General features: G+C 38.3%; 1 protein-coding gene across 1 annotated transcript in view; it reads right to left on the minus strand.

Moving 5' to 3' along the window:
- Nucleotides 1–143: 143 nt before the first annotated feature.
- The window catches only part of LOC126260422 (Kv channel-interacting protein 4-like), a 575,073-nt gene continuing 552,120 nt past the window's right edge, over nucleotides 144–23,096 (minus strand). Inside the window, exon 6 of the mRNA XM_049957750.1 lies at nucleotides 144–783. Within this exon, the coding sequence (XP_049813707.1) occupies nucleotides 673–783 (111 nt within the window). The 3' untranslated portion in view covers nucleotides 144–672. The remainder of the gene's footprint in view (nucleotides 784–23,096) is intronic.

The following is a 23,096-nucleotide window of genomic DNA, read 5'->3' on the forward strand; positions in this document are numbered from 1 at the left end:
TCAGCTTATTTCATATTTACATGCGCAGATTTATGGCAAATGGCCAGAAGCTCTGCTGAACTCATAAAAACTGCATACTACTGCAAACCGTGAAAAAGTTTACAGCACAGAAGATTTATTCTTTTTGAAGTTTTGAGCTTCACTCTAGTTTAATGGCACTGCAAAAGGCTAAAAATGTACAGGTCAGACACACACACACACGTAAGCATCTTGCATTTTTCACAAAATGTAGCAAAAGTGATGGAAACAATCATAACAATGTTAATCTGCTTCAACAAATAGGAAGTGGAAGTTCTCAGTGGTGTCAATCTAGCAGGTGGAAACCTAGTGAGCATACTTCTTTTCACTCACGAGCAGGGTTCCGTTGTACATTGGCTGAAACAGCATTGAAAAGTTTATTTGGTGGTGTTGCTGGGAAGGAGGGATTGTGTTATGCTATCTCATGATAATATTGCCCACATAACTGCACCATTCCCTCTACGTCTGTTGATCGCCATCTGTTCGCAGCACTGAATGTTTTATTTACAGTACTTGCCAACAGGTGGCATGCACTGTAGATGCCGGACTGCGTCATGTTACCAAACTGCTGTGTTCCAAGACCGGTGTTGATAGAAGTGGAGTAGAAACCACCATGGACAAAGAGGACATCAGAGTCTCTTGAAGCAGCAAGGATCACAAGACAGTGTCGAGAGTCTCCAGTGACTGCAGAATGCGCTCATCTCGTGAGCACCATTCCACCAGTTCATCGATAGTCACCACACCATCCTTGTTGGTATCAATTTGCTGCAATCAAAAAAATGTAGAAGTTTTATTGTACATCAGGTAAAGTGAAAATTATGCTGGGAACATTACAGGTTTATTCACTGGTCATACATATGTACTAGCGATGAAACAGTATAAAAGAAATTTACTGTGCAAAATGAGTGAAACAGACTTTTGTAAAATATATGTGTGTCTGTTCCACCACACCTATGCAGATGGTGGTGATGGTGATGCTGTTGCTGGTCTTGAGGATAATGGTATGTTTAAATGTATGATAGCCAACTATATACCGGTAGTGCCAATAAAAATATTATGGAGCTCGGCTGAATAAAAATGATAAACATGAAGAATTTCTCATATAAGTAAAATAGGACATTTCTTGAACCCCCCTCCTCCCTCCCCCCACCCAAGCAGTAAATTTTTTTTTACTAAGAGTAAAACATGTTAGCTGTTAGTTCTAAAACTTGTAGTGAAAATGGGGGAAACTGGAGAGACTTTGGTTTAAAATTATATGGCAAAAGCTATCTGTCTGGTGGAATGCTGGACTAAAAACCAATACTCCTGTCTCTCTGCAATTTGCTAAAACCTCCAACGTGATGTTAGAGTTCAGAAAATATATAAAATTTTGAAAGTTTTTCCATACCCGTACCATTGTCACATAAAATATAGTGCATGAGTCCACTTAGTATACTTTTGTCTTCTTGTAAAACCAAGAGGTGCACTCATTTAACGTGTGACATACAGTGAACCATATAACATATGTTGCATACAGCAAACCACACAACATAAGAGCACTACACACTGATGTCTCTTTACCTGGAGTGTAAAGCCACGTATTAATGGAGATTCCCCTATTCAGAGATGCTATCACGATTTCATCTCGGCCTATTCAGAGATGTGCTATCACGATTTCATCTCACCCTATTCAGAGATGTGCTATCACGATTTCATCTCGCCCTATTCAGAGATGTGCTATCACGATTTCATCTCACCTGACTGAGCTGTATGAGGTACGCAATGGTCAAACTGGTTTTACCAGCCTTGGCTTCTTGTTCCTCACTACCAGCCCCTTCTCATGTCCCATTTGTGTAGTGGCTCTTTAACTCAACACAGAGCTGACAGCCTGCAAAGGACTGACACACTGTTATCCCTGTAAGCCTCTTTACACTGAAGTGACAAGAGGCATGGATACCTCGTAATATTACGTCAGACCTCGTTTTGCCCAGCGTAGTGCAGCAACTTGACATGGCATGGACTCAACAAGTCATTGGAGGTCCCCTGCAGAAATATTGATCCATGCTGTCTCTATAGCCATCTATAATTGCAAAAGTGTTGCTGATGCAGTTTTTTGTGCATGAACTGACTTGATTATGCCCCATATGGCCATATATGCTCAATGGTATTCATGCCAGGTGATCTGGATGGCCAAACCATTTGCTCGAATTGTCCAGAAACGTTCTTCAAACCAACCTGTAGTACCTTTAGAATATCGAGGGAATCAAAGAAGATGATAAATTTTTTCATGTGATGATGTCTGATATGCTCCAGCACTCTCAGGATCATGTATGGCTCAGCCATAATTAAAGTTATTTTATTGGGAAGTTGAAACCTGAGTACACAGTTGAAGAAGACCACTGAGTAGCAAATTAGGTACCTTGTTTTAAATCAGATGTTTACTTAAATATTTTTGATGTCTGATATGCTCCAGCACTCTCAGGATCATGTATGGCTCAGCCATAATTATATTTTATTGGGAAGTTGAAACCTGAGTACACAGTTGAAGAAGACCACTGAGTAGCAAATTAGGTACCTTGTTTTAAATCAGATGCTTACTTAAATATTTTAAAAAAAAAAAAAAAAAAAAAAAAAAAAAAAAAGTTTAAAATTTATATTTTGAAAACATCCTTCTGTTTACTATTTTCAATTCTTGTCCTCTTAAGAAGTCAGGATGGATTTTCACTCCAGCACTGCTATAAAACATCAGTGTTTGCCACTCCTTATTTCTAAAAGAAATTATTTGCATGGTTCCCAAAGGCTATTATTGCTTTCTGAAGGCTGTTAAAATAGTTTTTCTAAAGTATAAACCAATACTTTTTGTCCATCCTTCCAGTCTCTTAACTGGAAGAAGATTAGGAAGTTGGAAAGATCTCCACAAATAAGGGACACTGAATACATCACATTACTAGCTGTTTGACGTTATTAAAAACAGGGTGACATTTAAAATGCTTTCATGAGCAACATCATTCTTTTGTGTGAAACTAATCTGACAGGAAGTCACCATCTCTGCATGTAAGATAATTTGGGCGGGGAAACCATAAAAATATCAGAAAATGTCATTGGAAGTCCTGTGTGTGGATCTGACTGACTATATTGGCCTTTAGGCACTATAATACACATTCTTGATGTCGTAATTGTACAATATAAACTTTCACGGCCGGAAATCTCACAGTTAATAAAATATTCTGGGCTATTTGCTGAAAACCCATGCACACAGACCATTACCTACACCAGGATTTGAACCACCTCCCATAACAAAACAAAGACATATAAAAAAATTTATTTGGATAAAACAAGGAACATCTGTAAATCACAGCTGCTTGACACGGAATTAAAACACATTACCAATGCTTTACTCAAGAACAATTATTCACCCACTGCACAAAAATTATAGCGATGCACAAATGTCTGTGAAATTAAGTTTTCCTGCCTTTCATTAACAACATTACTGGCTGCATAGGAAAAATCTTGGGAAAACAGAACATCATGGTAATCTACAAACCCACCCGGAAGATACAGCTACGTCTAAAATTGGCCAAGGATTCTCGCAAACTGCTGGAAAAGGTAAAAATTTATAGAATTCTGCGTAGTTTGAGGAGATGTATGTGGGTACTACAAAAACAACAGTTAAAAATGACAAGAAGAGCACAAGGGCAACTAAAGAAGTGGAGAGACTGACAGATCATCTGTTATGGAACATGTTTTGCAGTCAGGAAACCACCATATTCATTTTCATAGGACTCAAACACTGGCAGCCACAAGCAGATACCATGAATGTCTATACAGAGAAGCCATACAGATTGTTAAATGCTCCAGCAATTCCAGGAGGAAGAAGAACCTGAAATTGAATGACGTCTGGATCCTGATGCTGAAGAAGATGTGTATAAAACATACCCCATGGGGTGGTAGCAGCAGTGGACGATAACAATCGACAACAGCTTATTGTGTCTGGGTATTCAAAGGATGTGATGTCATGCCATTCTATGAGAGCCCATGTAAACAGAATTTTGCAGCAGTCAGCAGTGAGCCAGGGTGTAAATCGGACATTCAAAGAAGCTACGATCCCTCTTGAAAATGTCCTCTGCAGATGGGGTCGAATGATATGTTGGGTTTTAATGGAAAATCCATCCAATAATAGCCCAGAATATTTTATTAATCGTGATTCTTGATGTCACAGTTGAAGCCTGTTAGCTGATCCATATTCCATTTGCTGTATAGCTGGCTCAAGCACCTTCAGGTTAATGGTGCAATATCTCATAAATGCCTATTGAAAGTGATTAAGGAGTTATTTGGATTCTAAAATGAGGCTAATTTTTGCAGCTGAACATCTGCTACAAGGTATTTTCTAGTTTACGGCTAAAAAAGGCAACACTGCAATAACTACTTTGGCATATATGGCCATCCCCAGGTTGAAAGAGGGGAATTAAACATCTTTCCATTAGTGGGAGACTGTTATGAATGTTTATTATAAGTAAGAATTAAATATCAAATTAAATATTAACTGTTCATTGTAAGAGAAAATGAGTAATAACCTCTTGTGTGCCTGTAAAATGTAATTCTGTATTCTTTACTGTAGATTTACTGTATAAAATTGTATGTGTACCCTAACACTCTCAACTGAACATTATCAGTTACTGTCCATGGGCAAAGATTAAATAAATAAATTTGTACAAGAATTTAAAAACAGTGTGAAATGTATGGATTGCTACTCACCACATAGAAGAGGTGTTGAGTCATAGACAGGCACAATGTAAAAGACTGCTAAAATATTTACAATGTTCTTCCAAAAGAGAAAACACACACACTTCACACAAGCACAACTCAAACACACTTGCTCACTGTATCTGGTCACTGGAGTCTGACTTTGGCCCCCGGAAAAGCTTGTACCTTTTGTAGATGACAGTTTAGAAATAAAATGTAGTATCTGCTATTTTACTTAAAAGGTAGCTAATGTGTTACTAGAAAATATCAACAGGTGATTCAAGGTAACTGTATTATCATTAAGTTCTGCCTAGTCTCAGCATATACAATTCATTACTTTTCATAGATATCCACCAGCTATACTCAAAATCATGACATACAAGAGGCTGATGGCATTACATTTTTTGACACTGCAAATATATCAAAACTTAACTGAAATCCTAAAATTAATGAATTGCTTTCATTCAGCTAATTTACAGTACAAATGATTATCAATAATGGTGATTTAAATGTCAAGAAACTAGTTCATGCTGCATATTTACATTCAGTAATGAATTACGGAGGCTATATTTTCATAAAAGAGACATGGTTTATAAGAGTTACTTGTGTTGTTAGTTCTGCAATAGCTGTCAGAGTCTTCTTTATATAAACTTATTTATTTATTTTTAAAACCCTGTAGCATTTTTAAGCCTGCTTCACAATATATATAGATACTCATTAATGTCCACAGTCATTCTAAATATTTCCTTTTCAAAAAATGCTACAAAACATGAAAATAATACTGGTAGGAGAATCAATAACAACCTCTACAAAGACTTCAGGTGCTTAACATTAGTGCAGAAATGAGTTTGGATACATTGGCACACATGTACTCGACAACATACCAGAGTATATCATTGAAATGCGAGTAATGTTGTAGGGTTTAAGACTGAATTAAAGACGAGAGTTGGGCAACATCTTCAACTCTATTAAGGGGTACCTTCACAGAAATTCTAAACATTAATGTTTCAGTGTACATTATAATTAACATTTAACACACTAATATTTCATTATGTAAAGCCATTTTGGTGTAGGCCTACAGCTCTTAAATAAACTGTATATCCAGCTCACACGTTAGAGACCCTTCCCTGATATGTAACAAATGTAAAATGCAATGAAACAGCAATCTATTATGAATGACTGATATTGCTGTTGCAAATCTGCTTTGAAGGGTTTCTTCATCTGCTGTATTCACTCAATATGTCTCCCAGCAATTACTTTTTCCTCCAATGGCTGAAGAAATACTAATGAAGTTGAAAGTGAGATACACACATATCTGGTACAGGTGAGATTATTTCTTATTTTACTGAGATTATTAATGGGTCAGAGTAGGCTGACCAGATTTCGAAGAGAAAAAAATCTGGACACTTGTATTTATACTTAACTTCATTACTACACTTACACTTACCCTTCTTGTCAGTTATCATGATATTTCACAATCAATAATAGGCCTATGAGGATACAGCAGCTGAAAAACCCATAGCAAGAATGTATCTTCATTTTGTGAACTGGAAAGGGGAATGTAGCTACATTACACATACATGAACTCCTTTTCTCCAGAAAGAAACAAAATCTGATACATATGTGATCTGAGGCTTTCCCAGCATATATGATGCTTCCAAGATTCTCAGACATACTGCTAGATGCAATTGTAGAACGGTTGTTCGCTGAAATATGGTGAACCTTTGATGAGTGCATGTGGCAGTATGCCCGAGAACCTTGGAATCTAGATTGAGATACATTTTTATTGTAATAGCTTGGATATATAGGCTACTGAAGTGCCAAAGAAACTGGTATAGACATGCGTATTCAAATACAGAGATATGTAAACAGGCAGAATACAGAACTGCGGTCAGCAATGCCTAAGACAACAAGTATCTGGCGCACGAGTGATGGGACACAGCATCTCCAAGGTAGCGATGAATTGGGGATTTTCCTGTACGACCATTTCACAAATGTACCGTAAATATCAGGAATCTGATAAAACATCAGCTCTCCAACATCGCCACAGTAGGAGAAAGATCTTGCGAGAACGGAACCGATGATGACTGAAGTGGACAGAAGTGGAACTCTTCCGAAAATTGCTGCAGATTTCAATGCTGCACCATCAACAAGTGTCAGTATGTGAGCCATTCAATGAAACATCATTGATATGGGCTCTTTCGGAGCTGAATTCCCACTCGTGTACCCTTGATGACTGCACAACACAAAGCTTTACGGTTCATCTAGGCCCATCAGTACTGACATTAGACTGTTGATGGCTGGAAACATGTCGCCTGATCGGACGACTCTCGTTTCAAATTGTATCGAGTGGATAGACGCCTATAGTGATGGAGACAACCTCATAATCCATGGACCCTGCATGTCAGCAAGGGACTGTTCAAGCTGGTGGAGGCTCTGTAATGGCGTGGGGCTCGTGCAGTTGGAGTGATATAGTACCCCTGATACGTCTAGATATGACTCTTGACAGGTGGAACGTACGTAAGCTTCCTGTCTAATCACCTCCATCCATCCATGTCCATTGTGCATTCCGACAGACTTGGGCAATTCCAGCAGGACAATGCGACATCCCACACGTCCAGAATTGCTACAGAGTGGCTCCAGCAACACTCTTCTGAGTTTAAACATTTTCGCTGGCCACCAAACACCATAGACATGAACATTATTGAGCATATCTGGGATGCCTTGCGACGTGCTGTTCAGAAGAGATCTCCATCCCCGTACTCTCACGGATTTATGGACAGCCTGCAGCATTCATGCTGTCAGTTCCCTCCAGCACTACTTCAGACATTAGTCGAGTCCATGCCACGTCACGTTGCGGCACTTCTGTGTGCTTGCGGGGGCCCTACACTATATTTGGCATGCGTATCAATTTCTTTGGCTTTTCAGTGTAGTTTCTATGATGTTCAGTCACTTCCTAGGTACTCAGGTACAATTTATTAATCCTGTAAACTATGTAATATTACTAATTAGTAATCAGATACCTACTATACTTTCCATACTAAAATTTAAGATTTCATTTGACTGAAGACTGTTAGGACACGCGTGCATATATGCAAAACGAAATTCAATAAGCACTGGCAATACACACCATATCGCTCACATTCTTCTCAAAATTAACTACCATGTAGCTGCAGTCTCGTTAAGAGAAATGGCTGAACTGTTACTCCTTTGTACCTTCTTTGATCCTGGTTTTACTTTTCTGGAGTACCGTGAAGTTGAAGGTCGGAAAGTTAGAGGCGGGATAGGTTATACCTCCTTTTCTTTTCAACATATCTCTTTCTCCTTCTTTAGGCATAAAACTAGTTAAACCAAATATGGTAGACCAACACACTGCAAAGTATAGATTTTTATAACGTTCTAATACCAAGTAACTTTTCTTCGCAAATACTTAATTAAATGAGATATATTATTGCACGCATTTTCTCTCTCGGTTAAAAACTGGAACAATTATGTGTCCAGAATGGTTTTCCCGGGATTCCATTACAATTATGTGAAAGCCGGTACTGTCCCAACAAATCCAGGTGTCTGGTCAGCCTAGCTATTGGCTTACATGGTTACTGTCGAATAAAGAACTCTCTTTAAAAAAATATTTCCTTTGTCAGAGAGGGCGGAAAAAAAAGAAAAAAAAACAACAAAAAGTGAGAAAGATGACTTAAGAATCAACCTGCACAGGTATGTGAATTCACCTCTTCCACATTTTCTATCTTCTGCCTACAGACACCTTTCCCTTGGCTCGCGGATAGAAACGCACTGTTGTCACTGTATCATTTCTACAGTGTCACTACGTCTCAGTAGCACACCGAATAGACGTCTTTCGCTAGCACGGTTTATGTGGCAACAATGTGTTTGATTCAAACAGTTGGAACCTACACAACACCCTCATGTTCAATAATGGAGTTCTTGTTGCAATTTCACTACAAGTGTTGCCAACTTTCTAAAACGAAATTAGGTAAATGTATCTACAAAAAAGTCAGAAAAAAGCTGAGATAAAGCAAGGTGTATTATTTTGCAGTTTTATTTTTGCAATAATTATACTGTGTTAGGCATTTATGTGGGAGAGGAGAGGGTTGAGGGATGTCTACGAAAATACAGTGAGGTAGATGCTAGGTTAACTCCAACTGCAAGAAGAACAATTTGATCAAATTTTATACATAGACAAACCCAAAAGCAATCAATGCTAGAATTATTTCGAAGTTTTTTCTTTTTTTTTTACTTTGGAATCAAGTTCTTGAAAAGTAATTGACTTTACCCATGTCAGGTGTGTAATACAGTGTAAAACAATTTCAGAAAATAATTGTTCCTCAGGACTTTGCTTCTTATGTTAAACACGTAAACGACATTTCATTTTGTCGGATTTTAATAACCGGGGAGAAAATGTATAGACATTCAAAAATATAGAGCCTCTGGAAAGCACAAAAGAATAAAAATTTTGAGTCGTGCCTTGCGCGTTTCAGTAGTGAAATGATTTCTGCATTCACCTGTACTTCGAATGCAGATATAACAATATTGGATTTTATTTCTGTAAAACGCATATATCAGGTCATTTTTAAACATCTAATCTGGGCACAAAATTTTTGTTTAATAAACATCGTCACGCTAAGTTATTTCGCATAACTTTCTTCTTCTCACAATAAAAATGTAAATAAAAAATAATGTTTCTGCTAAGTATTTACAGGACAAAATTCACTGTATTATGTTACTTCTTACTCTTAGTAAACTACTGCACTGCAACTGCGCCATTTCTCTCCTCATTTCAGTCATTGACACATTGGTGATTGCAACGGTGAAATAGGCCTATACGACATCTGACTCATCCTGTGTAAATCAAAGCCTGCTTTGCTTAGAACGTCTTTCTTCATTATTATTTGTGATACTTTGCTATTGTCAGCTATGCTGCAACAGCATTTCCAGTAAGGGGTAAAAAAAAAAAAAAAAAAAAAAAAAAAAAAAAAAGACCAGAAAAGAAGTCAATGAGCGTGAAAAAAGTCACACTTCTGGAGCGCAGCTAAATCACTCATTTACCAGGTAAATGGTATGAAAAACAAGATAGAGTTAGCACTAATAAAGCTTGTTTGACAACGCTGTTAGATACAGTATTATAGGATCTAAACGGACGGCGATCGGGTGCTGAAACAAATATGCTATGTGACCGAAGGCTTCCAATTTTTGCCATTTCTGCTAACTGAAGATTAGGGCTAGACTGTTTGAGCTAACAATGTGTCAGTGTATTTGATAGAATAAAAAATGAAATTAAAAACAGATCTCACTTGTATTACACCGTTTCATCTAACGTTAATTTCCTGTCAGGAAACGTCTTAAAACTCTGTAGCTTATCTTTAATATTTGAAGCTGATTTTGCTGCAAAATGTGGCAAAGGAAACGAAAATTTAATAGTGATGGGGGACTGCAATTCGATACTATGAAAAGGAAGGAAGGAAAAATAGTAGGTGAATATTGATTATGAGAAAGGAATGAAAGAGGTAGCTGCCAGGTGGAATTTTGCACAGAGCTAATTTAATCATCGTTAACACTTGGTTTAAGCCTCATAAAAGAAGGCTGTATACTTGGAAGACTCTGGAGACACCAGAAGGTTTCAGATTGATTATGTAGTGGTTAGACAGATTTTAAGTGGTAAGACATTTCCAGGGCAGATGTGGATTCTCACAATGTACTGGTTATGAACTGTAAAGTAAAACTGAAGGAACTGGAAAAAGGTATGAAATTAAGGAGATGGGACCTGGATAATATCAAAGAACCAGATGTTGTTGAGAGTTAAAGAGGGATGATGATTGGATTGCGGGGCGCTCAACTGCGAGGTTATCAGCGCCCGTACAAATTCCCAACCTTTGCTCAGCCTAATTTTGCTTCTTTCATGAATGATGATGAAATGATGAGATCAACACAAACACCCAGTCGTCTCGGGGCAGGAGCGCAGCTAAATCATTCATTTGCCAGGTAAATGGTATGAAAAACAAGATAGAGTTGGCAGTAATAAAGGTTGTTTGGCAACATTGTTAGATACAGTATTATAGGATCTCAATAGACGGCGACCGGGTGCTGAAACAAATATGCTATGTGACCGAAGGCTTCCGATTTTTGCCATTTCTGCTAACTGAAAATTAGAGCCCACTGGGAATCGAACCCAGGACCCCATACTCTTTTTTTTTTTTTTTTAATTAAACTTTTCACTTTTTTTTTTAATCTCATTTTGTTCACTGTTGTTCGTTACATCTGTTTGGGGCGGACGTCATAAGACATCCGTTTAAGTTCGTTGTTGATCGATTAGCTCAGTTTTTTTTATTACAGAGGGCTGTTAACCCTCTGACCGAACACACTGAGCTACCGTGCCGGCATGGTACCAAGAGACCAGAAACAAGTACTTGTGACTCCTACATTAAAAAGATGAAAGAATGGACCTACAAAATGACAGATAAATACTCTTCATATCAGTTTGCTGCACAATTCTTGAGAATATTCTAAGTTTGAATACAATAAACTTCCTTGAGAGCAAAAAGCTTTTGTTCACAAATTGAATTGGATTTAGAAAGCATCACTTCTGCAATACTTAGCTTGACTTGTTCTAGTATGATATTCCACAAACTGTGGATGAATTGCAACAGGAAGCTTTCATTTTAATAGATTTCTGCAGAGCATTCTGCACAGTGCCCCCACTGCAGACTGTTAACGAAGGTCCAAGCATACGGAATAGGTTCTAAGTTATATGAGTGACACAAAAACTTTTTAAATAATGGAGCTCAATATATTATCATGGATGGTTAGTGTTAATCAGAGTCAAGTGCACACTCAGGAGTACCCCAGGGAAATATAAGGACAGCACTCTTGTTCCCACAAGACAATATTTTTGTCAACTTTAAAACTACAGAAGAATCATGTGCTGTTACAGCGTTTCCATTTTCAGATCATGACTCTGTATCTTTAAACTATACAAGTAGGTTCTGTATTGATAATAGTAATATTCCTAAGCCTGTCCCAAAAGTTATAATCACCAGGCCTGTCACAGATCACAGATGACAAAATTGTTAAGCTCTGTAAGTCCCTTGCTGAGAGAGACTGGTTCAACCAATGTCATGGTGACACAAGTTATAGTCTTAGTGCTGATTTGTCAGGGAAACTATTATTTGAGAGATTTTTTAAAACATTTCTGACACAATTTAATGACAATATCCCCATAAAGAAATGCAAATTAACTGACAAAGGCTTTACAAACAGGGCTACAAACAGACAAAATTCATGGTTCACTAAACAATTATCAAGTATGAAAAACCAAGTTATGGTGTTGCACAATATATGTAGCAATCAGAAAACAGAACATGCCAGACTAGCCTATATTAAATGCAGGAATGAGTATAAAAAAGCCATCGTGGAAGCCAAAAAAGCACGTAATTTCAATACCATTGATAATTCCACAAATAAGTGCAAAGCTGCATGGAAATTAATAAATGGTGTTGCTAAAGATGTAAGAAGCAAAAAAATTAATATAAGTCCCCAAAAATTCAATGATTTCTTTATTAAATCTGTTGAAAATGTAGGAAATACTATAATCAAACCTGATATCAATTCATCAGAGTCACTTTCTAAAAATGTTTGCAGAACACCAACAGACACAGGTACGTTTATGTTCTCCGAGGTCTCACCTAGTCATGTCCTAAGCATTGTAAAACGGATGAAATCTTCAGACAGTGTAGATATATACGACATATCCTGTAATTTACTAAAGAAAGTAATAAACTATATTGTGTACCCCTTAACATTCTGTATAAATAAATGCATATCTGAAGGATATTTTCCCGAAGAACTCAAAGTGGCTAGGGTAATTCCAATATATAAAAAGGGAGATATGGACTCACCTTGCAGTTACAGACCAATCTCCATAGTCCCAACTTTTTCTAAAATACTGGAATGTGTAATTTACCAACAGCTATCTGTCTATTTTGAAAAATTAGGAATAATTAGTGAATCTCAGTATGGTTTTAGGAAAAAGTTGTCTACTGTGGATGCTATAGACTTTGTAGTCAAATACTTACATCAAGTGTTTGAGGATAAGGGCTATGCTCAACTCACATTTTGTGATCCAAGCAAAGCTTTTGACTGTGTAAAGCATAAGCCACTCCTAGAAAAACTGGAATTCTATGGCATTAGACATAACAGCCTTAAATTAATAAAATCATATCTTCAGAATCGTAACCAAGTTGTTTGCGTAGGGAGAGAAATGTCGAATATAGAGCAAGTCAAGGTAGGTGTTCCGCAGGGATCTGTGCTGGGCCCCTTTTTGTTCCTGATAATGATAAATGATCTGCCGTCATTTATCAAGTCCACCACTGTGTTGTATGCAGATGATACAACATTTCTTCATGCTAGTGAGGATTTCAATAGCCTTAAAACTTGTGCAGCAAAGACAATTGACCAAGCATCCTATTGGTTCAAGGCAAATGGATTCCTGCTGAATGAAAACAAAACACAGCAGATGGTCTGTAGTCTTAGAGACAAGCTTCTGTCAGATGATCCAAGTTATGTCAAATTTTTGGGGGTATACATTGATGATAAATTATCTTGGGGTCAACATGTACAATATATTAGTGGTAAATTGTCTAGAGTTATTTACCTGTTAAGGCGACTTATGGATTGTGTTCCTGAAAAATATGTTAGAACATCCTACTTTTCATTCTTTCAGAGTATAATAACATATGGAATTATTTTGTGGGGGAACTCTAGCTGTGTACATGACATATTAATACTGCAAAAAAAAGCTATTAGGATAATTACTGGTTCTGCATATAAGGCACACTGTAAACCATTGTTCTGTGAACAGAAAATCATGACTGTTATAAACTTGTACATATACTATGTTCTAATTTATACGAAGAAGAAATTACCAGAAACAAAAACCAGAGAAAATGTACACAGCCACAATACAAGAAGGAATAGGTGCCTCTATATTCCTTACCACAGGTTGTCAAAGTCACTCAACAGCTATGAAATCATGGGGTACAAATTATTTAATAAACTTCCTCAATCTGTTCAAGAATTACCTGAACAATTATTCAAACAAACAATTCATGACTGGCTAGTCCTCCACCCATTCTATGACATAAGAGAATTTATCAACTGTAATATAATACTATAATGTTAACAAGAAACCTGTTGTTTCTTTCAAACTATTAATTGTATTTTAGTATGTATATGACGTTGTCTATTGCTGTAATGGCCGAATGACAATAAAATTATTATTATTATTATTATGTACACAAACGATCTGTTACACAGTGATCATCGATCTGTAACTCTGCTAATTACGCTGTAGTGTCTGAAAAAGTTACATTTTGCTCACATTAGATGCAGTTTGTTCTCAATATGTGTAGAGCACATAATTTTAAGCCAAAATTATTATTATGGAAAAGGTATCTGAAATATTACCTCAGACATTGGTGATTATTACTCTTACAATGGACAAAATACTCTGTGTGTAAATAACCTGCAGATGAATTACAGTTTTAATAGGTACCATATCATTATTCTTTCACATCTCACAACAAAAATTATAAATATGTATGTCTGGTTTCAATTAATAGATATTAGACATTAAATTTAAAAAAAAACCAAGCTATTTCAATTGCAGCACAGATGTGTAACTGAAAACTTAAATTTTCATCTACTTTGTAAGAGGATTATTCCACAAAGCAGTAGCCAACTTTTAGATGTTCATATCTAATATATAAACATTAATGCTTACTCCTACTTATCCTTTATATGCAGCACTGTTGTTCCTTGTGGAATTTTAGTTAATTGATACTGGTTAGCATCATCAGTTTCTTGGGCCAACACTAATAACAATGATAGTTTGCTTCCGCCTAAATGAAGTATTATATGTCAAGACTTGAGTAAAAGACACTTATTTCATTCTGTGTGTTTCCAAATTCAAAAGGTGCAATAGAAACAGAAAAAATGGCAGTAATTCTTGCTCACCTGCCTTGCTCTATCAAAACTGTGTGTTGTCCCCAACCCATTTCTGCTAAATGATATTCTACTGCTGCTCCCATAACACCGCCTCCACAAATTACTACTCTTGCCCTCTTGGGGGGTGAAGCAAGGAACTCATTAGGTTTATTCAGATGGTTTGTAAACTGGTAAGGAGCATATGATAAACACTGTGCTAGGTTTACTTCCATTAGCTTCCAGTGTTTAGTACACAATACCAATGCCATTTCTTTTACTTTGGCCAGCTAAGCTGCCAAACTTAGGTCTGTACTTATTAGAATTAAACACTCTACTTATTACACAGCGTCTGAAGCACAATTAAGAAGCTAGGTGAACTAGAGGTCGTATATCAAGGAGACAAACACTGTGGAAATACTACCTACAAGAAAAGGCGAAGGGCTTCTTTCAACATACAACTACTCATCAAAATAAAGAACTTATTCAATACTTGCGTTGGTTAAAAATACCTTAACGTGAATAAAAGGGACGCTAAATCTGTGAATGGGTCACTGGATATCAAACAAATCTTTCGGATGTATTACGCTAAATCGAATTTTAAGTGTTTGCAGTGCAGTAAAGACTTGGCACAGCAGTAAGCAGAGAGGAGATTGAAATAGTGAAGGCAGAAGACGATCAAATAGGTAAAAATTACAGGCCTAGTAGAAATTCTTGAATAACACAAGAGATACTGAATTTAATTGATGCAAGGAGGAAATTTAAAAACACAGCAACTGAAGCGGATGAAACGGAATACAAACTTTTAGAAAATCAGTTTGGCAGGAAGCCCAGAATGGCTAAGCGGGAATGGCTAGAGAACAGATGTAAGGATTTAGAAGCATATTTCACTAGGGGAAAGATAGATACCACCCACGGGAAAACTGAAGAGGCCTTCAGGGAAAAGAGAAGCAGCTGCATGAATATCAAGAGCTCAGATGGTAAACCAGTCCTAAGCAAAGAAGAGGGAACTGAAAGGTGGTGAGGGTATATACAAGGGAGATGAAACTGAAATCAGTATTATAGAACGCGAAGTGCACGCAGATGAAAATGAGATGTGAGAGACGATACTGCGAGAAGAATTTGACAAAGCTCTGAATGATCTATGTCGAAACAAATTTCCAATATAGACGATATTCTGTCAGAAGTACTGATAGCCATGGGAGAGCCAGCCATGACAAAACTCTTCCATCACGTGCGCAAAATATATGAGAGAGGTGAAACACACCCAGACTTCCAGATGAATGTAGTAATTCCAAAACCAAAGAAAGCAGTTGCCAACAGGCATGAAAATTACCGAAGTATCAGTTTAACAAGTCATGGTTGCAAATTACAAACAAAAATTCTTTACAGAAGAATGCAATACTGGTAGAAGCCAACCTCGGGGAAGATCAGTTTGTATTCCAGAAAAATGTAAAAACAAGCTAGGCAGTACTGACCCTACAACCAATCTTACAAGATAGGTTAAGGGAAGGCAAACCTACATTTATAGCATTTGTAGGTTTAGAGAATGTTGACTAGAATACTCACGTTGAAATTCTGCAGGTAGCAGGGAGTGGAAGGCCATTTAAAATTTATGCAGTAAGCAGAAGGCAGTTACAAGAATCGAGGAGCATGAAAGGGAAGCAGTGGTTGAGAAGGGAATGAGACAGGGCTGTAGCCAATTTCCGACGTTATTCAACACATTATCGAACAAGCAGTGAAGGAAACCAAAGAAAAATTTAGAGTAGGAATTAAAGTCCAGGGAGAAGAAATAAAAACTTAGAGGTTTACTGATGGCATTATAATTCTGTCAGAGACAGCAAAGGACTAGGAAGAGCAGTTGAATGGAAGGGAAAGTGTCTTGAAATGAGGATATGAGATGAACACCAACAAAAGTAAAACAAGAATAATGGAATGTAGTCGAATTAAACCGGGTGATATCAACAAAATCAGATTTGGAAACGAGACACTAGAACTAGCACATGAGCTTTGCTGTTTGGGCAGCAAAATAACTGATGATGGCCGAATTAGAGAAGATATAAAAAGTAGACTGGCATTGGCTAGAAGAGACATTTGTCAGCATTATTCTGTAGCACCACATTTTGAAAGCTTCTATTCTCTTCTTGTTCAAACTATTTATCATCCATGTTTCACTTCCATACATGGCTACACTCCATACAAATACTTTCAGAAACGGCTTCCTGACTTTTAAATCTATACTCGATGTTAACAAATTTCTCTTCTTCAGAAACGCTTTCCTTACCATTGCCTGTCTACATTTTATATCATCTCTACTTCGACCATCATTAGTAATTTTGCTCCCCAAATAGCAAAACTCCTTTACTACTTTAAGTGTCTATTTCCTAATCTAATTCCCTCAGCATCACCCGATTTAATTCGACTACATTACATTATCCTCGTTTAGCTTTTGTTGATGTTCATCTTATATCCTTCTTTCAAGACACTGTCCATTCCGTTCAACTGCTCTCCCAAGTCCTTTGCTGTCTCTGACAGAATTACAATGTCATCGGCGAACCTCAAAGTTATTATTTCTTCTCCATGGATTTTAATACCTACACCAAATTTTTCTTTTGTTTCCTTTACTGCTTGCTCAATATACAGATTGAATAACATCGGGGAGAGGCTACAACCCTGTCTCACTCCCTTCCCAACCACTGCTTCCCTTTCATGCCCCTCGACTCTTATAACTGCCATCTGGTTTCTGTACAAATTGTAAATAGCCTATCGCTCCCTGTATTTTACCCCTGGCACCTTTAGAATTTGAAAGAGAGTATTCCAGTCAACATTGCCAAAAGCTTTCTCTAAGTCTACAAATGCTAGAAACATAGGTTTGCCTTTCCTTAATCTTTCTTCTAAGATAAGTCGTAAGGTCAGTATTGCCTCACGTGTTCCAACATTTCCACGGAATCCAAACTGATCTTCCCCGAGGTTGGCGTCTACCAGTTTTTCCATTCGTCTGTAAAGAATTTGTGTTAGTATTTTGCAGCTGTGACTTATTAAACTGATAGTTCGATAATTTTCACATCTGTCAACACCTGCATTCTTTGGGATTGGAATTATTATATTCTTCTTGAAGTCTGAGGGAATTTCGCCTGTCTCATACATCTTGCTCACCAGATGGTAGAGTTTTGTCAGGACTGGCTCTCCCACGGCCATCAGTAGTTCTAATGGAATGTTGTCTTCTCCCGGGGCCTTGTTTGTCTCAGGTCTTTCAGTGCTCTGTCAAACTCTTCACGCAGTATCGTATCTCCCATTTCATCTTCATCTACATCCTCTTACATTTCCATAATATTGTCCTCAAGTACATTGCCCTTGTATAGACCCTCTATATACTGCTTCCACCTTTCTGCTTTCCCTTCTTTGCTTAGATCTGGGTTTCCATCAAAGCTCTTCATATTCATGCAAGTGGTTCTCCTTTCTCCAAAGGTCTCTTTAATTTTCCTGTAGGCAGTATCTATCTTACCCCTAGTGAGGTAAGCCTCTACATCCTTACATTTGTCTTCTAGCCATCCCTGCTGAGTCATTTTGCACTTCCTGTCGATCTCATTTTTGAGACGTTTGTATTCCTTTTTGTCTGCTTCATTTCCTGCATTTTTATATTTTCTCATTTCATCAATTAAATTCAATATTTCTTCTGTTACCCAAGGATTTCTACTAGCCCTCGTCTTTTTACCTACTTGATCCTCTGATACCTTTCTCTACTTCATCCCTCAATGCTACCCATTCTTCTTCTACTGTATTTCTTTCCCCCATTCTTGTCAATCGTTCGCTAATGCTCTCCCTGAAGTTCTCTAAAACCTCTGGTTCTTTCAGTTTATGCAGGTCCCATCTCCTTAAATTCCCACCTTTTTGCAGATTCTTCAGTTTTAATCTACAGTTCATAACCAATAGATTGCGGTCAGAGTCCACATCTGCCCCTGGAAATGTCTTACAATTTAAAACCTGGTTGCTGAATCTCTGTCTTACGATTATATAATCTATCTGGTACCTTTTAGTATCTCCAGGCTTCTTCCATGTATACAATCTTCTTTTATGATTCTTGAACCAAGTGTTAGCTATGATTAAATTATGCTCTGTGCAAAATTCTACCAGGCGGCTTCCTCTTTCATTTCTTACCCCCAATCCATATTCACCTACTACGATTCCTTCTCTTCCTTTTCCTACTATCGAATTCCAGTCACCCATGACTATTAAATTTTCGTCTCCCTTCACTATCTGAATAATTTCTTTTATCTCAGCATACATTTCTTCAACTTCTTCGTCATCTGCAGAGCTAGTTGGCATATAAACTTGTACTACTGTAGTCGGCGTTGGCTTCGTGCCTATCTTGGCCACAATAATGCGTTCACTATGCTGTTTATAGTAGCTTACCCGTACTCCTATTTTCTTTATTCATTATTAAACCTACTCCTGCATTACCCCTATTTGATTTTGTATTTATAACCGTGCATTCACCTGACCAAAAGTCTTGTTCCTCCTGCCACCGAATTTCACTAATTCCCACTATATCTAACTTTAACCTATCCATTTTCCTTTTTAAATTTTCTAACCTACCTGCTCGATTAAGGGATCTGACATTCCACGCTCCGATCCATAGAACGCCAGTTTTCTTTCTCCTGATAACGACGTCCTCTTGAGTAGTCCCCGCCCGGAGATACGAATGGGGGACTATTTTACCTCCGGAATATTTTACCCAAGAGGATGCCATCATCATTTAATCATACAGTAAAGCTGCATGCCCTCGGGAAAAATTATGGCTGTAGTTTCCCCTTGCTTTCAGTCTTCGCATTACCAGCACAGCAAGGCCGTTTTGGTTAGCGTTACATGGCCAGATCAGTCAATCATCCAGACTGTTGCCCCTGCAACTACTGAAAAGGCTGCTGCCCCTCTTCAGGAACCACACGTTTGTCTGGCCTCTCAACAGATACCCCTCCGTTGTGGTTGCACCTACGGTACGGCTATCTGTATCGCTGATAAACGCAAGCCTCCCCACCAACGACGAGGTCCATGGTTCATGGGATGGGATGGGATGGGATGATGATCATTTCATTTTTTGTGTGCATTTTCATCAGTATAGTTCATGGAATGATTTCCAACAACACTTGATTTGTTTTTGAATCGACTTACAAAATTATAAAATCTCATAAATCCTCTCGGAAAACATTGCCGCAAAGGAGTTTTACGGTTTTCTGCCACAAGGGCAGTATCACCTCCGTACAGTTCTGTCATAATAACGTGTAGAAACTACGTTCAGATCACAAAACCAATTAACTTTGTGCCTCTTGTTTACAATCAGTCATTTATTTACGCCAGTACACCAAAACTTCGAAGAATTCTAGCGCCAGAAACTGACATAATTATCCATCTATCCTAATACTGGGCAATCCGAGAACTGAGAATCCGACTATTCAAACGAACTGATGTTGAATATTCGAACAGCAGGCTGCGAACAAAAGCTCTCGTTTCACGTTGCAGATGGGGTTGTCAGCAGCACTCGACGTCAGAAAGCTCAGGGGCGTAACGGTAGTAGGGGGCGAGGCGTGCTAGTAAGTGCTGTAATCACTGATTACATTTACGTATAAGACGCATTTTTTTTGCATTTAAACGTTATTGGTATATAGGGTGCATCGAAAAGAATCATCCGATTTTTTTAAAAAAAATCATAACTATTATGTTAGTTGAGACATGTGGGTGAACAACGTACTGTTGCTAAGAGCAAACACTCGAGTTTTACATGGTTCCCGCTAGGCAGCAACAATGTGCGCTACTTCAAAAAATGGTTCAAATGGCTCTGAGCACTATATGACTTAACGTCTGAGGTCATCAGTCCCGTAGAATTTAGAACTACTTAAACCTAACTAACCTAAGGACATCACACACATCCATGTCCGAGGCAGGATTGTAACCTGCGACCGTAGTGGTCTCTCGGTTCCAGGCTGTAGCGCCTAGAACCACTCGGCCACTCCGGCCGGGGCACTACTTCAGTTCTTGTGAAAATGGTGTCGGGACAACAGAAAGCGTTTTGTGTTCTACGTTTTGCGCTTTACGGGTCCGTAATAACTTTCCTACTAGGTACGGTGTGGATCCTCCTACAGCACAGAGCATTAGACGATGGCATGAACAATTCCGAGAAACAGATTGTTTGTGTAAAGGCAAATCGCCGGGCCGTCTCGAGTGTCTGATATGGACGTCGAACGCATCCGTAACAGTTTCACGAGGAGTCCGCAGAAATCCGTTCGCCGTGCAGCTCGACAGCTCAACATGCCCCCATGTCCGTCTGGCGTGTATTGCGTCGACGTTTACACATGAAACCGTACAAAATTCAGCCACTGCAAGCTCTTCGTGAAGCTGACAAACAACAACGTGTAGAGTTATGTAATTTCGTTCATGGCAAGATGGAGAATGACAGCTTTCTGTTTAGTGACGAGGTAACATTCCATTTAAACGGAAAGGCGAACCGTCATAATGAGAGAATATCGAGTAAAGAACAACCACATGAAGTTGTACAACATGAGAGGGGCTCTCCAAAATTTAATGTGTTTTGTGCAGTTTCATGTAAAAGGTGTATGGTCCATTTTCTTTGCCGAGAACACTATTCCAGGAAGCACATATTTCGATATGCTTGAGAAGTTTCTTTTCTCACAGGTGGAGATAGATTCGAAAGACTTCATTTACCAACACGTTGGGGCACGGCCACACGGGCTTCCGGAAGTGGGGGAAATTTTAAATCAAATGATTACTGAACGGTGGATCGGTCGCACTGGACCAGATGATTCAGCCTTACATTACTGACCTTCAAGGTCACCGGACCTAATTGTATGTGATTATTTATTGTGGGTGTTTACAAAAGACTATGTTCATGTACCTCCGTTACCAACAACAATGAATGAACTGAGACATCGCATAACAGCAGCTGTGGAAGCTCTAACTCAAGACATGCTCACTACGGTGTGGGGACAACTTGAATACCGCATTGACATGTGCCGTGCATCTCAAGGGGAGCATATTGAACACCTATGAAACGGTATGAAAAAAACCATTTGAGTTTCCAGTTCATCAAAAAACAAAATTCATTGTATATGTTTATTAGTTTCAGAAATATGGACGTGCCAAATCGGATGATTCTTTTTGATACACCGTGTATATTTTTTCGACATTTTCAGTTGTGGGTGTGCTTCATACTTCTATAAAGCACTGTTAACCTGAGGGCATTTAAGACATTAAACGTTTTCGTACCAGTTTGTCACAGGTCACAGGGGCTGGTCAGCTACGTCCTACACTCTTGTAACTTCTCAACAAGAACGATTAACGGTGCGCGAGTGTCCCCATTGCAAGGCCCATGCCCTCTCTCGCTTCTACTAGAGAAAGAGGAGGGGGGCTGTGCAGTTGTTAAAGGCTACTGATAATCGTGTAGCGCCTACGATTCTCTAGCTCTTGTAAAGACACGTGTGTTTTTCTTTCCCGCGCGCTACAGTGCTGAAAATGTTCGGATATAAATCGGGGTACATATCGTGGTGCTTCGCAGTTTCTAGTACACATTATTATTTATTCACTGTAGTTTTAGCAAACAAGTATATTTTTAATGTTTTTAAATTAGTTTCTGCGCGTATGTGAAGTTGTGTTGCTGAAGTAATATGGACGAAGTAGTGGGCGCCTCAAAGGATACAAACATATCAGATCGTAGATGTGTGCTGGTAAGCCTGTGTAAACATCTATTTGGAGGACTTAATTTTGAGGGGAAAAGTGATGTGATCAAACAACAAGGGCGGCCTCTACCGAATCTTCCACATTTAGACACAGTAAAATTTGGAAATTTGTGGTAAGTTCCTGAGGGACCAAACTGCTGAGGTCATCGGTCCCTAGGCTTACACACTACTTATTCTAACTTAAACTAACTTACGCTAAGGACACACACACGGCACGAAAATTCCAAGGACAATATTACATCTGCATGGATACGTATTAAATTTGGCAGTACGTGGACAGATTTTTATTAGCAATGCCTCGATATTAAATGTTCAGAAGCATAACGAACATTATCTTCGAAATACACAACTGAAAACCAGACTTTCACCTTGCCTTGTTATCCACTGAAAAACGACTGCTCAGGTCCGTGAAACAAGTGTCATTCTACGACTCCGTGACTGAAATTTTCGACAAGAAGGGTCGCAGAACTGACCTCAAATATAAATAAAACTGCGAGTACCGGAACTTATTCAGGCAGATATAATAACAAGCGTTTTCCGACTATCCGCTATCGCTCTGTAGGCCTCATCTTAACGAGGTTGGGCCTAGTACTTTAATAGACAGCGTATGGCATT

Source organism: Schistocerca nitens, chromosome 5 (assembly GCF_023898315.1).
Source record: "Schistocerca nitens isolate TAMUIC-IGC-003100 chromosome 5, iqSchNite1.1, whole genome shotgun sequence".
Lineage (NCBI taxonomy): Eukaryota > Metazoa > Arthropoda > Insecta > Orthoptera > Acrididae > Schistocerca > Schistocerca nitens.